At 35.1% G+C, this 14,696-nt stretch overlaps 1 protein-coding gene across 1 annotated transcript in view; it reads left to right on the forward strand.

Annotated features, from left to right (window-relative positions):
• Positions 1-14,696, forward strand: part of PIK3C2G (phosphatidylinositol-4-phosphate 3-kinase catalytic subunit type 2 gamma) — a 383,353-nt gene that overhangs the window by 247,778 nt on the left and 120,879 nt on the right. The window contains 1 exon segment of the mRNA XM_007967793.3: positions 13,932-14,088. Within this exon segment, the coding sequence (XP_007965984.3) occupies positions 13,932-14,088 (157 nt within the window).

Raw genomic sequence — 14,696 nt, forward strand, 5'->3', positions numbered from 1 at the left:
TCCCCACGTCCAACAACACAAAAATGAAATGACAACTTGAAAATACAAAACCTACACTCCTCATTCCCCCACTCATTATTACCTCTACTCTCTTACTACCAATCTCCCCCCCAATCTTAACCATCCCCTAGAAATTTAGGTTAAACAAGACCAAGAGCCTTCAAAGCCCTTAGTAAGTAAAACTACTTAGTTTCTGAAGCACATAAGGACTGCAAAAATCTACTCTGCATCAATTGAACGCAAATCAATTACTTTAATTAAGCTAAGCCCCCACTAGACCAATGGGACTTAAACCCATAAAAATTTTACTTTAAACCCATAGCCCGTCTTGATTCTGCAGTCCGAAGGGTGTCTCAACTTCACTCTCAAGTTTTAGGATATTCAGGGTGGTATTTTCACCTGTGGATAGTTGCTAATTGAATTTCTGGGTATGGGGGTAGTGAGGCCACAGAAATCTTTGTCACTTTGTTGATGTCACTCTTCCAACGTGTTATTTTAATCCTGTATTAGTATATGCTAATGATGTGACCTTAAACTAGTGGCTTCTTTGTGCCTCAGTTTTCTTTTCTTTTTTTTTTTCTTTTGAGCCGGAGTTCCAACCTTGTCACCCAGGCTGAAGTGCAACGTCGCAATCTTGGTTCACTGCAACCTCCGCCTCCCAGGTTCAAGTGATTCTCCTGCCTCAGCCTCCCAAGTAGCTGGGATTACAGGCACCCAGCACCACGCCTGGTTAATTTTTTTTTTTTTTTTTTTTTTTTTGTATTTTTAGTACAGATAGGATTTTGCCATGTTGGCCAGGCTGGTCTCAGACTCCTGACCGCAGGTGATCCACCTGACTTGGTCTCCAAAGTGCTAGGATTACAGGCCTGAGCCACCCGTCCGTCCTGTGCCTCAGTTTTCTTGTTTATAAAACAGATTTTTTTTGAAGATTAAATGAATTGATATCAGTAAAATTCTTAGAAGAGTGTCCAGCACTAAGTGAGGGCTTTATAAAAGTTTGCTGCAATTAATGTAAGTGTTCCAAATGAAGTGATGAGAAATTAGTTACATCTCTGGGTAATTATTTTTTATTTTATTTAAAATTATCTAAGTATATTTTTGCTATTTTTAAAAAATCTGTATATTGGGCTGGACCTGGTGGCTCATGCCTGTAATCCCAGCACTTTGGGAGGCCAAGGCAGGCAGATCACCTGAGGTCAGAAGTTTGAGACCAGCCTGGTCAACATGATGAAACTCCATCTCTACTAAAAATACAAAAAAATTAGCTGAGCGTGGTGAAGGGCCCCTGTAATCCCAGCTACTTGGGAGGCTGAGGCAGGAGAATCACTTGAATCTGGGATGCAGAGGTTGCAGTGATCTGAGATTGTACCACTGTACTCCAACCTGGGCAACAAGAGCAAAACCCCATCTCAAAAAAAAAGAAAAAAAAAAAAAAAAAAAAATCTGTATATTGAAGTTCATAAATTGAACTACTAGTCCTTTAAGTTCTCTGAGTTTAAGGCTTGTTGACTGACAGACTGGATCACACTTTTTGTCAGGTTCAGATTGGGAGGTATTTCATCAAGTTATCCTTCACTTCTAATACAATTTCAGATACAAGCAGATGTATGCTGAACCTGGCCCACACTGTCTTAGAAGAATCTATTGTGTGTACTTCTTCTCAATTATATATTTAATGACATCACATTGATAGCCTAAAATCAGCCATAATGGGAGTATTTACTCCACATAAAATTGGCAAATGCCACAAATCAGAGCTTTTTCCCTAAGGAAACAACGTACGCCAGCTATTAAATATTCATCACTGCATAATAGGACATAAATCCACTTTAAAGAGATAGAAAATGATTCCAGAACTCAGCAAAATAAAAATCAACCTCTGTTCTTTTCCTATTGAAAGATTTACACCCAGATGATCAAACTATCATGTATCAGTCTTATCACAACATTGTTGAAACCCTTTATAAGTTTTATCCTAATAGACAACAAATTACCTACTCTAATTAATCTCAGCATTTTCATCCCAATACTATTCACAAAAATTTCCTGTGTCTATAATCGTTTTGATATTATTTTCAATAATTAATTAACTACCACTGATTTTTTAAAAAAATAATTTATTTCTAATTTGAGTATTACAGTATTTATATTCTAAATCTTCTCAGTTTAAAACTATCTTTTAACAAAAAACTCTCTTAACAGATTAAAGGAATAATTGTGTCTTACTCCAATCATTCTCATTCAGTACAATATTCATAGTGATCCAAATGATAGGTAATAATAATCTCCTGCATGCTTTAATTCTTCTTTTCAAAGAAAACTACTATCTTAGTTTTCTTTGAAATTAGATGATTCTCATTGGTCTGTTATTCACGATTGCTTTCTCAGAAATACGGTGGTTTCTTTTTACTTACAGCAGGCCTTTGTATCATCTGAGTTTTCTAGAAAGGAAAAATACTTTCCAATATCTCTCCAACTGTGAGTGTTTTAAGGATATCTTTGTGTCCTAAGCACCAAGCATAGAGCAGAGGTTCAATTTCAGTTGATTGAAGGATCATTCCAAAAATGTCTTCACGTTTACTTTCCTTGACCCAGGAACCTGAGAGGATACAACTTTTCTAAATATAAATTTATTAAGAACGTGCTATATTCTGTAACCTTAACTGGAAATTTACCAAGGGTTTTTTGTTTGTTTGTTTGTTTTGGTTTGTTTTGGTTTTGTTTTGTTTTTAACCTGATGGTTACTCTCAGTGTGAGAGTCTGAGGATGAAGTCTTCCGCCAGTCACAAAGCCAATCCTAGGCAAACTACACCTCGCATTTAAATAGTGCTTTGGATGTTACAAAGCACTCTCACTTACACGGACCCTTCCAGGAAACAGTTTGTTTTATCAATCTTATCTTCTCACTATTACTTCTCCCTCTTTAACTTTACTTCATCATTCTACTGTTTTATTGCCAGATTTCTTTTGAATAGCTCCCTTATATCAACCCCTGATTTTAAGTAAAAACAGTTTCTCTGATAAGAAAAATAAATTTTCTCCAAAGAGAGACTTTGTAGGTTTCCAGATGAAAAGAGTAAAGGATGACTGAGAAGGGGAAAATGTTTGTGAGAAAGATGAAATAAAAGAACAAAGGAAGGATCCACTTACATGGTATAAGGATTCTGCTTCTCGCACTTAGTAAGCCAATACCCCATTGTGAACAAAGCAAGCATAAGATGGAAGGCATCAATACTGATTCCTCAGCTGGTCTAAGGTACAATGTGCTTGCCAATATAAGGATCTCATAGCGTTGACTCTAAATTTAGTTTTAGACTAAATTTGTAGAATAATACAAATGTCTCCTAAACATAAGCTTAGTATAAGAACTTTATCTAGTATCCAACTAAAGAAATAGTGCCCTGCTTCTGTTGCTGAGGGAAACAACTATGGGGTTCAATATATTAAGAGATAATATGTACATTCAATGCCTCATGCCTGTATTTTGATCATGCACATAGTAACTTTATGGGTTATTTAAATGTTTTTACAGGTAACTTAGGTTGTTCTTGATTTTCACCTTCAATCTGATTTTAGAACCTGACGTGTATTTAAAATTCAATTTTCACCCAAGAGTTATAGCATTGTTAATGTTTTCCTCATGTCCAGACTAGACTACTTCGGTTTCAAGTGTACACTGGAATTTCATGTGAAACATAGCTGTGCTCTTTCCTCAAAGAGCTCTTTCCTCTAAACTCAACCTCAAAGAAAAAAGTGGGCAGTTGAAGGATCTAATCAGCCTCTTCTTGTCCTCATGAAATCCTGATCTGCTATGAATTCAGACACAATATGTTATACTTAGGAAAGGAGACTTGATAATTTTGAAGAAATAGTTGTTTTAGCCACCCTTATCAAATAAGAGATGATGTATTTGAGCCTGAGAGGAACCAGAGTTAGTATCTAAAGTTATTAATCTATTGATGATCGGGGACTTCCGGGGGTCTAATTTAGGACATATATTGCATTTACAAGAGACTGAACCAGGAAAAAAAATTGTTTTACACTTAAAAGACTAACTAAGGCTGTCCTTAGTTAATAATTGTAGAGAGCTTGGAGATCTCACAGGGTGTTAAATGTTCTTTTCATAATAGTACATGCACTCTCATGTTCTCATATTGCACATATGAGGTTTTCTGTGTTGCTTAATTATCTAATGTTCTATCCTATCCAATGGAGATTCCAAATTTGCCTCCTCAATTAACTCGTGAATATTAGACAAGAGACTTGTGTTCTTTCTGCTGAACAGAAAAATGTGCTCTCTGAAATGTAGGTCATTTGTGATATCAGGAACAGTATAAGCTTAAACGTTCCCCAATGTGCTTTGTAGTCATTATATCTATTCCCATTCACTATTATGGGAGTCTACAACTTTTAGAAATCTTTAAACAATATACATTAATGTTATTATTATATTTCCTAGGAATAAAAATAGTTGAAATTCAAAGAATCAATACAAATAATGTTAATAATAAAAACAAAATGTGCCTTATTACTAAGTCCCACGTTTCGGTTTGGGGTACAAATACATTATTCAAACACTCAAGGCTTTCAGTTTGGGATTTAAGCTTGTATACTTTTATTTACTGACTTTATCAGTTGCTCAAATAAAATACTGGATAAACTAAACTATAAAAGGAAGAAATGTCTATGTTCATGGAGTCCAGCAGACTAATTCTACTATCATGAATTATTGATAGAGTTCTATCTTTTCATTCCACTTTCCGTATCTCCATAGCCCCTGCCTCTATCATGAATATCAAACATGTAGCTCTTCTCAAATTGCTCTAGATTTGATGCAGCTTGTCACTGGCCTGGCACAAAGCAAGTCCCCGGTAGCGTGGTGCTGCGTCATCAAGTGAAGAAGATCAGATTATAAACGAAATGGTCAAAAATACCCTTTAAAGTCTCATAGGTACTTGCTATGCACTAGCTTCATTAATTCTTACAGAAACTCTTTGAGGTAGATACTGTTATTTTCTCTGTTTCACAAATGAAGAACTAAGACAGAGAGAAGTCTTAGCTGTTAAAATTTGTCCAAAGTTGTAGGTAATAAGTAGATGATAGAATCTTTGGAAGATGCCATGATATTCCCATTTCTCAATAATCCCAACACAGCCTATGCTTTCTCCAGCATTGGGATAGATGACTGTTTCTTTAGGTAGCATCTTGCATTTATGACCCTGATGTATATTAAATTCACAATTTTTAAAACTACAATTAAATGTCATGAAAGGTGGTTGCACTGCAAGAGGCATGCAAAAACTAAGCCCAAGTATGAAAGTATCAGGATCACTTTCTCATTGTTGGGCATTTTCTCTTTGAGTGAAAAGGCAGGCAGAATTGCTTACTTTCTTTTAAGATTTTTCTTACTTTTTTTTTTTAATCTAGTAGGTACAGTTAAGCTCATATACGTTAAACATTTAGGATATTTTACTCTAATTTCAGAGCCTATCAGAGTCTATCCTATTGAGATTAGTATGTCTGAAGACCCACCCTGAACTGTTGGGAAGAAACCCAGTGTATTATCTAGATGGTATAATTCACATTTGAGGAAATTGTCTCTATGAATTATTTTGTTTTTAAATAGCTTATGTATGTAACACTTGAAAATCAAACATCATTCATTTTTTGAGTGTATATGTATTTGTTTAAAGAATAATTCAATAAATAAAAAGCTGATAATGTTAAGGATACCGCTCCTCAGCTATTTCAGAGTTCATTCATTGCAATTGGCATCCTTGTCCATTTCTTTAATATTGTGTTTTAAAATACGGCCATTTCCACTGCGAGGGCTGGTGCTACTGGAAAGATTTCAAGAGGAAGTGCAATATGAACAGGATTTTAAAGAAAGGATTGGACTTAAATTTGTGGGAAAGGTGGGGGAAAGACAGCCTATAGCAGAACATATTATGAACAGAAATGTGGAAGCAGAAGATAACCAAGCGCCATAACCCACCCATCTGCTGTCTCTGTGCTATACACAGCAGCCCAGGGCTCTCGGATCACACGACAGAGCAAACACGTGTCACTAGTTTAAAATGGGGCACCTTCATGGCCCAGCAATGGCACATTTCTGTGGCCATCCCACTATTTCACTATCTACAACAATTGTCACCCTAACCTCTCAAGCATAAACCTCAGGTCACTCCTACCAACTCCCTGCTTTAAACAGATGACCATACCTACTTTCTTGAGAAAAATAAAACCATCAGAACAGAGTCTACTTTTCTACCAATAAAAAAATCTCACACACTCTTCTTCCTTTCTCTTATAATAGAAGACCTGTTTTTCCCTTCTAAAGTAAGTCCTTCCATCTGTGCTTTAAAGCCATTCCCCTCCCACCTTCTGATAAACATTATACTATCAATAGTTCATTTTTTTTTTGCATATTTATCCTCTCCCTCTCAAATAATATTTTTAAATAAGCTTGTCTCTCCAACGTTTAAATAACCTTGCCTCAAAATCTCCAGGCTTCATGCCATTTTTCTCGCCTTCACAAATTTCCTGGAGGAGTTGTCTATAAACTCTTGATCTCCATTCCTTACCTCCCATTCAATCCACAACCACTTGATCTGGTTTTATTCTTCATTACTTGATCAACAATGACCTGATATGGTTTGGGTCCATGTCCCCACCCAAATCTCATGTTGAATTGTAATCCCCAATGTTACGGGAGGGACCTGGAGGGAGGTGATTAGATCATGGGGGAAGATTTAACCCTTGCTGTTCTAGTGATAGGCAGTGAATTCCCATGAGATCTGTTTTTTTAAAAATGTGTAGCACTTCCCCCTCATATGCTCCCCCACGTGAAGATTGTGCCTGCTTCCCCTCACCTTCCGCCATGATTGTAGCTTCCTGAGGCCTTCCCAGCCATGCCTCCTGTACAGCCTATGGAACTGAGTCAATTAAACCTCTTTTCTCCATACATTTCCCAGTCTCAGGTATGTCTTTATAGCAGTGTGAGAATGGAGTAATACACCTTCAGAATACTAGACCTAAAAATACTTATTCATCATTTTATTTGATTTACCCGCAAATTTCAACAATGTTAACTATTCCTTCCTCAAAGTATCTTCTTCACATGCTTTATGTAATGTATTATCACCCTCTAGTTTTTCTCCCTTTCTTGATATCTAATTCAAAATTGTTTCCTTCTACCAAGTTACCAAAAGATTGATTTCCCAAGATTCGTTTTAGTGCTTTTCTCATCTCACTCTACAGTTTCCACCAAACTGGTATCATCTATATTAACTATGTCAAGGCTTCTATCAATATCTATATCCAAATAACTCACAATATTTTGAAGATACTTTTTATTTTGAGATAATTGAAGATCCACATGCAGTTGTAAGAAATAATACAAAGAGATTCCATAAATCCTTTACCAGTTTCCTCCAATGGTAACATCTTACAGAATTACAGTACAGTTCTCGCAACCAGGATACTGATATCAATACATTCAAAATACAGAATAATTTCATCCTCCAGGATTTTTTGGGTTGCCCTTTTGTAGCCACATTCACTTCCCTCTCACCTTCTTCCCCACTCCATTCTTATCCCCTGACAATCACTAATCTGTTCTCCATTCCTATATTTTTGTCATTTCAAGTATGTTATATAAATAGAACCATGCAGTGTGCAATTTTTATTGATTGGCTCTTTTCACACAGAATAATTCTCTGAAGATTAATTCAAGCTGTTGTGTTTTCAAAGTTATGTTATTTTATTGACAAATAATATTTCTTAATATGTATGTAGCATATATTGTTTAACCATTGACCCACTGAAGGACATCTCAGTTGTTTCCATTTTCTGGCTATTAAGAATAAAGCTACTGCAAGCAATTCATTTGTAAGTCTCTGTGAACAGGTATTTCTCTGAGATAAACATCCAAAAGTGTAATTGCTGGGTTGTATGGTAGTTGCATGTTGTTGTTTTTAAGAAACTGCCAAGTGATTTTCCAGAGTGACTGTACCACTTTACATTTTCACCAGTAATGTGTGAGTAATCCAGTTTCTCCACATCTTTGCCAGCGTTTGGTATTGTTTCATTATTTTTTTATCTAGCCATTTTGATAGGTGGGTAGTGACATCTCATTGTGGGTTTAAGTTGCATTTTCCTAGTGGTTAATAATGCTGAACATCTTTTTATATGTTTATTTACCATCTGCAAGTCATCTTCTGTGAAACATCTCTTTATGTTTTTTGCTCATTTTCTAATTATATTGTTTGATTTTTATGGTTAAATTTTGAGAATTTTTAAAATATGTACTCCAGATACTGGCACTTTGCTGGCTATGTGGTTGGCCAATATTACCTTCTAGTCTGTAGTTTGTCTTTTCATCTCATTATTTTTCACAAAGCAGACATGTTGACATTTTAAAATTCTTTGCATAGCCCTAAATGTCAAAGAGTTTCTCCTATTTTTTTTTCTAAAAGTTGTATAACTTATATTTAAGTCTGTGAATCATTGTAAGTTAATTTTTGTATTAAGTATGAGTTTTGGGTCAAAGTTTATATTTTTACATATGGGTGTCTAATTGTTCCAGTATCATTGGTTCAAAAGGCTAACCTGTCTTCTTTGAATTACTTTTACAACTTTGTAAAAAAATCAGTTGGGCATGTATTTGTGTGGGTCTATTTCTATATTATTTATTCTGTTCCATTAGCCTATGTGTATTCTTCCACCAGTACCAATTTTCTTACCGAGCTCTCTCTGACAGTACACTAGTGGGGGACATCACAGTCTGGTAGGAGTGGGAGTCTTGGCTGCCTGCCTTGTCTTTGGCTGGTGTAGGGGAGAAGTGGTGTCACAGTGTCTTCCTTGGTATTTGGCTGGAGTAGAGTGGTTACAGTCTAAAATTTGCTGTTTTGTTGTTGTTTGTTTGTTTGTTTTTGACTGCCCCGTTAAAGCAGGCTTTTCTTTGGGGTTTTTTAGATTGCCTACTTTAGCAGCATATATTTCATGCCTAGAATATATGAGGTAAAAAAGAAAACCCAGAAAACTCACCTCCATGTTGTTACTTGAGTCCTGACATCCCTAGGTAGCCTATCTTCTTTATGCCTGTCAGAGTCACCTTATGTTTGCTTTGTCTATAATTTCCAGAGTTCTTAATATACTCAATGGGAGGAACAAGGAAAAATAAGCCTACTTCATCTTCCCAGAATCAGAAGTTTCACTCACAAAATTTTTCCTCCAACCTAAATCTTTTCTCCATGGTCCAGAAATGAGTATCCTCATTTTAATCTGCATTTGTATGTCTCAGAGTCACCTCAAATATAACTTAAGCTCAAGGCTGAGCCACCTCCGAATGTTGCACTGCAGTCTTCCTGCTACACAAGGGAAAAAGTTAAAGTTCTTCTTGGCACCTCTTCTCCCTCCCATTCTAATTATCATGAAACCCAGTTGATTTTTTTTCTCTGAAATATGCTTTAAGTCTTCCCCCTTCTCTGTTATCTGTATGCCACAACTGTAATCTAAGCTATTATCATATCTGGTCAAAATTTTTTGCAAAAGTCTCTTGTCTGATCTGCTCATATACACCCTCCCTGTTCCAAACCTTTCTCTGTATTATTAGTGGAGTAATCTTTTCAAAACATTATTGTTCTTATTTAATAAATTGATATTGCTTTTAGAACATTGATTTTTAAAAATCTTTCACCTCACTTACAAGCCTTGCACAAATCTATTATAGAAGCTCAGTATTTGTTGGTAAATAACTATAGTGTATATCTCCCTGATTAGACTCAGTTCACCTAATATACAAAAACATACCCTAAAACTCTGTGTTTCTTCAGTGCAGTGGTGATCTGCAAAAGCTTAATAATGATGATCTTGGTATTCTAATGACTATACAAGGAGATTTTATATACAGTATGGCTAGAAGGAAAACACGTGAAAGTAATAAACAGCAAACTATTAATTGTCCTGATATTTCTTTTTCTTTCTTTCTTTCTTTTTTTTTTGGAGACAGAGCCTTGCTTTGTCTCCCAGACTGGAGTTCAGTGGCACAATCTCAGCTCACTGCAACCTCCGCCTCCCAGGTTCAAGCAATTCTTGTGCCTCAGCCTCTCAAGTAGCTGGGATTACAGGTGTGCGCCACTGTGCCCAGATAACTTTTGTATTTTTTGTAGAGATAGGGTTTCACTATGTTGCTCAGACTGGCCTCAAGCTCCTGGCCTCAGGTAATCTACCCCCTTCAGCCTCCCAAAATGCTGGGATTACAGGTGTGAGCCACCATGCCCAGCCTCTTGCTATTTCTTATATTAAGTGAATTTATTTGTCTGCTTAATAATTACTATCTGTAATATAAATGTTCTTACATTTCTAAGTATATATACATTTTTAAACCACCAACTCACTTCTCACCCCTATTGGAAATCTGTAAAATATTCAGTCTCTGCATTTAAAAAATAATAATAACTTCCGGGGAAAATGGTCATAAGTTAATGAAAATATTAACTTTGACAACAAAAATGACAGAATCATTACAAATATGTTTGTACTTACGACCTTCCCAAATAAATGTCAAAGTATCACAAGCTCTTCACTATATGAACTATGTTTATTTATTGTTGCATTCATTGCATATAAGAGAATAACGTCAAAATATTGTTTCCGATGTTAAGACTATGTAAAAGGAAGGTGGACTACTTCCTCTGCTCTTGAAAATCATACGGGTCATTTGGATTAAAAAAAAAAGAGAGAGAGAGACTTCTGATCTGACAAGGGTTGGGTTAATTGGAGACTTGTAAGACAAGATTTTTGGTCCTGACCTCTAAATCAGTTTTAGAACATCAGGTGAGAAAGAGAGAAAAAAAAAAAGGAAGAAAGAAACCAGTAGTTACAATATGAGTAAAAGATAAAAAAGCAAGAACAGGTGGGACTTTGGTAAGCAAAGGTAAAACCATTAATCGAGGAAAAAAACAAAAGATAGGATAGTCACAACAAGAAATATCTATAATTTATTTATATAGCTATAAATAAGAGATTTTCAATATATAATTCAAAATGTAATCACAGTACAGACCATGAGAGATCAAATAGTTTAGAATATTCCCTTTTGTCACAACCAATTTATACCTCAGATTTATAAGTAATGCTTAAATTTCAGAGATAAACTCCAACACATTAATTCTATAATGTAGGAATAGGTTTACATTTCAGTGCACTGATAAATTACATCCCAACTGAAGTTTCTACATCTTATAGGAATAGATGGGATTTTTTTGCACATGTGAGGTTTCTTTTCATTTATACACAAGTTTAGGGTAATTCTGAGATTTAAAAAAAAAATGCTCAGAAGCGAGTCATGAAAATCATTCAGAAAAGATATAGCATTTTATTTTGTTGGATCCACTGAAAATTTAGACTATGATAATGTTTAAACACAACTGAAATTTGTTTCTTTAATATCACTTTATATTTTATTTAATTTGTATATGTTTCTCTTGTGTATTTAACTTTCTGTTATGGTGTTTCCGCATCTGATTTCTAATAATGGTGACCATGGACAAAGGAAATGTGTTATCTCATGAACTTGAGCATAACTACAGAAACCTTCCAAGAGAAATTAATTTGATCCACCATAATTCTCCTTATGGAAAAGAGAAAAGTATATTCATCAGATTAGGAGAAAAACTTTCAGGAAGTTGTAAAAATTAATACTCTTCTAAAAGTATTTCCAAAGTTCTACTCGATATAGTAAACACAGTATAGACAGTGGGAAAACTATTAGAAAACTGTTACATATAAAATTAAAATTTTTTCTGATTATGAAAATCTATTATATTACTAAAACTCTACTAAAATGATAGCAATAGTGATGAATGAGTGAGTGATATATAAAAAATGCTATCAAATTCAGTGATCCACTTATGGGTTTATGTAGCAAGAGAGGTTACATGGAGTAACACAGAGTAAATTAAACCTTGGAATAAGGATGAGATTTTACTGATAGATTTTTGAAGAGGCAAGGAAATTTAGTGATAACAAGGTTCAGCTATAAGGACACTTGGCTGTTTGCAGACAATACTATTTAAAATTTGGTGAGTGCTTACTACACGCTAGGCTATGTTCTAAACACTTGCATGTGGTATGACCCATTTGATTCTCTCAACAAGATCAAGAGTCAAGTGCTCTCATCTCCATTTTACAAAGAAGGAGATAGCAGCATGGAGAGAATAAGTCACCCAGAGTCATAGAACTACTATAGTAAGTGGTGGAGCCATGATTAGAAACCTGGCTAACAGTCCCACAGTCTGTGCCTCCGCAGGAGCCTCTCTCTAGTGTGAGCAATTCACAAATGTGCCACCCTCCTTATGTGTCAGGCATTTATGTACATGTACATTTCCTAAGTTAATCATCACAGCAATTCTAAGAGTTAGGTGGTTTAGAGATGAAGAATCGAGACATAGCAGGTCCGGAATTAGAACCTATGCTATATCTTATCTCATGTTTTCAAAATCTCTTCTTCCAGCTTGGCTAAAGTCAAGAACTTGTTAACTAATTCATAGAACATAGGTTGGATAAGTCAATGAAGGCCAAATAAAAAAGGATTTTGAATCAAAATTTTAAAATTTAGACATGATACTTTAGACATAGGCCTCAGTGTATGTATGTGCTCAATAAATGTTGTTGAAGAAATGAATGAATATAAACAGAAGTGAAGGTACTGGTATTCCAGCCTTTCCTGCAGGCATTATGGTAGCATGATTACAAAATAAATTTTCTAAATAAAATAATCATAGCCAAAATATTAGGGTGTTTGTTTTCTTTTATACATTTTGCCTGAAATTAGACTCCACTGTCCCAAACCTGCCACAAATTGCTGAAGTTATAGCTTTCTGATATAAATATCCATACTACTGAAAGGTTTCATTAACTGTCAGATTAGTGAAATTTTTCACTCCATTGTATTTTTGCTAAAATAGCTAAGCATAGCAACAAAAAGAAAACAACTATGTTTTATTGTTTAAAAAAATAAGAGTTTCCCTCAATAATCCATGACTTTTTAAATTGCTACTTGGTCTAACCCTTCACCAAATTGGTGTTAAATTGGCCTAGGGTACCAAAACTCTGTGTTCTTATTTAATGAGTGATAATTCCTCAAACAGGGATGTTTCCAGTCCTCTCTCTGCTATTCTCTGTTAGAATTGCTAATACTTCATCTCAGGCCTATCCATATCTTAAATTACATGATTAAAAAAAAAACTAACAAAGATGGAGGACATGGGACCATCTTCTCTCTGGTCTTTTGTTTTCTTATTTTTCCATCCTTAGACTACAGTAGTCAGTATTACTTACATAATAACATGGTCTATTCATATTCTTCCTTTCTGATCAGCAGTTTTACTGGGTCTAGTGTGAAATAAAATATAGCTACCTTTTTTCCCCTTCACTAAGCAGATGCCAGTGAATTGTTAACATCTGCTTTTTTCTTAGCTTTTACCAGACTTTTTTCCTAAAGGGTCATCATTTAAGGCAATTTTTTTAATACTATAAGGTCAAACACATCTGTTTGATCATATCAAAATTTAGCAGAAAATGTACTTTTTATAAAGACTCCATAAATATCACCTTCACTCTGAATTGGCCTTTATGATACTTTTAATGAATAATATTCCCCTCCACATGTAATTTAGAACTAAACATTTCAGACAATATAGTTGAATTGTAAAATATCTTATCCTTTTCTCTCTATTGCAGCCCAGTTATTCAAAGCCTACAATTATGCAGTTTCTCAAGCTGTCTCACAATGAAGGAAATGTATCTATTACAGTAGAGAAAAAAAACAAGAAAATTCAAATGAAAATAAGTCGTTATAACTGCTGATTTAACCTGACAAACCATTTCTCTTCCTTTGAATGATTGCTACTGTTTTTGGTTTATAGGGACCGAGCTCCTTTCATTTTTACTTCAGAGATGGAATACTTTATTACAGAGGGTGGGAAAAACCCACAGCATTTCCAAGATTTTGTGGAACTTTGCTGTCGTGCTTATAATATTATCAGAAAGCACAGCCAACTGCTCTTGAACCTGCTAGAAATGGTAAGTCCCTTGGGGAAAAAAAAACCAAAAATAATAAGCTTCATTTATGCCTCTGCTTCAGTAGTCTATTTTTACTAATGGCTTGGAGTTCCCCAAGGAGCTATTCAGAAGAAAAAGGAATGAGCAAACTGAGAGTACTATTGTACAGCTTATAAACATATTCCTGAATAATTTAATATATTCTTTCATAGTTATTGTCTCAAACATTCCTATTCATATCAATATTGATGCATGTAGGGGTTATCCCACTATATTTTGGCTAATGTTCAAGGACAGTCATTTTAAAAATAATGCCTTCAGTCATATTGGGCATTAGGACCTTTCAAAAATGCCTTATATATACTATCTCACTTATATATCATGACAACCTAATGTAGAGCAGGCAAGAATTGTCCCTGGTTCTCCATTCCAAACTCCACCTTTGATCACTTGCCAATTTCCCACATTAAGAAACTGAGGGTCAAAATTGGAAAGTGAGTTGCCAGCGACTCAACTTTTAGTGGTATGCATTAGGTGTACTGAGTCATGGTCTTACACACTCTCTTGTGACCAGCAGGGGAAAATTTAAGGTTTTATTCCACTGTCCAATTTAAAGAGATGGAGACCAG

Source organism: Chlorocebus sabaeus, chromosome 11 (assembly GCF_047675955.1).
Source record: "Chlorocebus sabaeus isolate Y175 chromosome 11, mChlSab1.0.hap1, whole genome shotgun sequence".
NCBI classification, from domain to species: domain Eukaryota; kingdom Metazoa; phylum Chordata; class Mammalia; order Primates; family Cercopithecidae; genus Chlorocebus; species Chlorocebus sabaeus.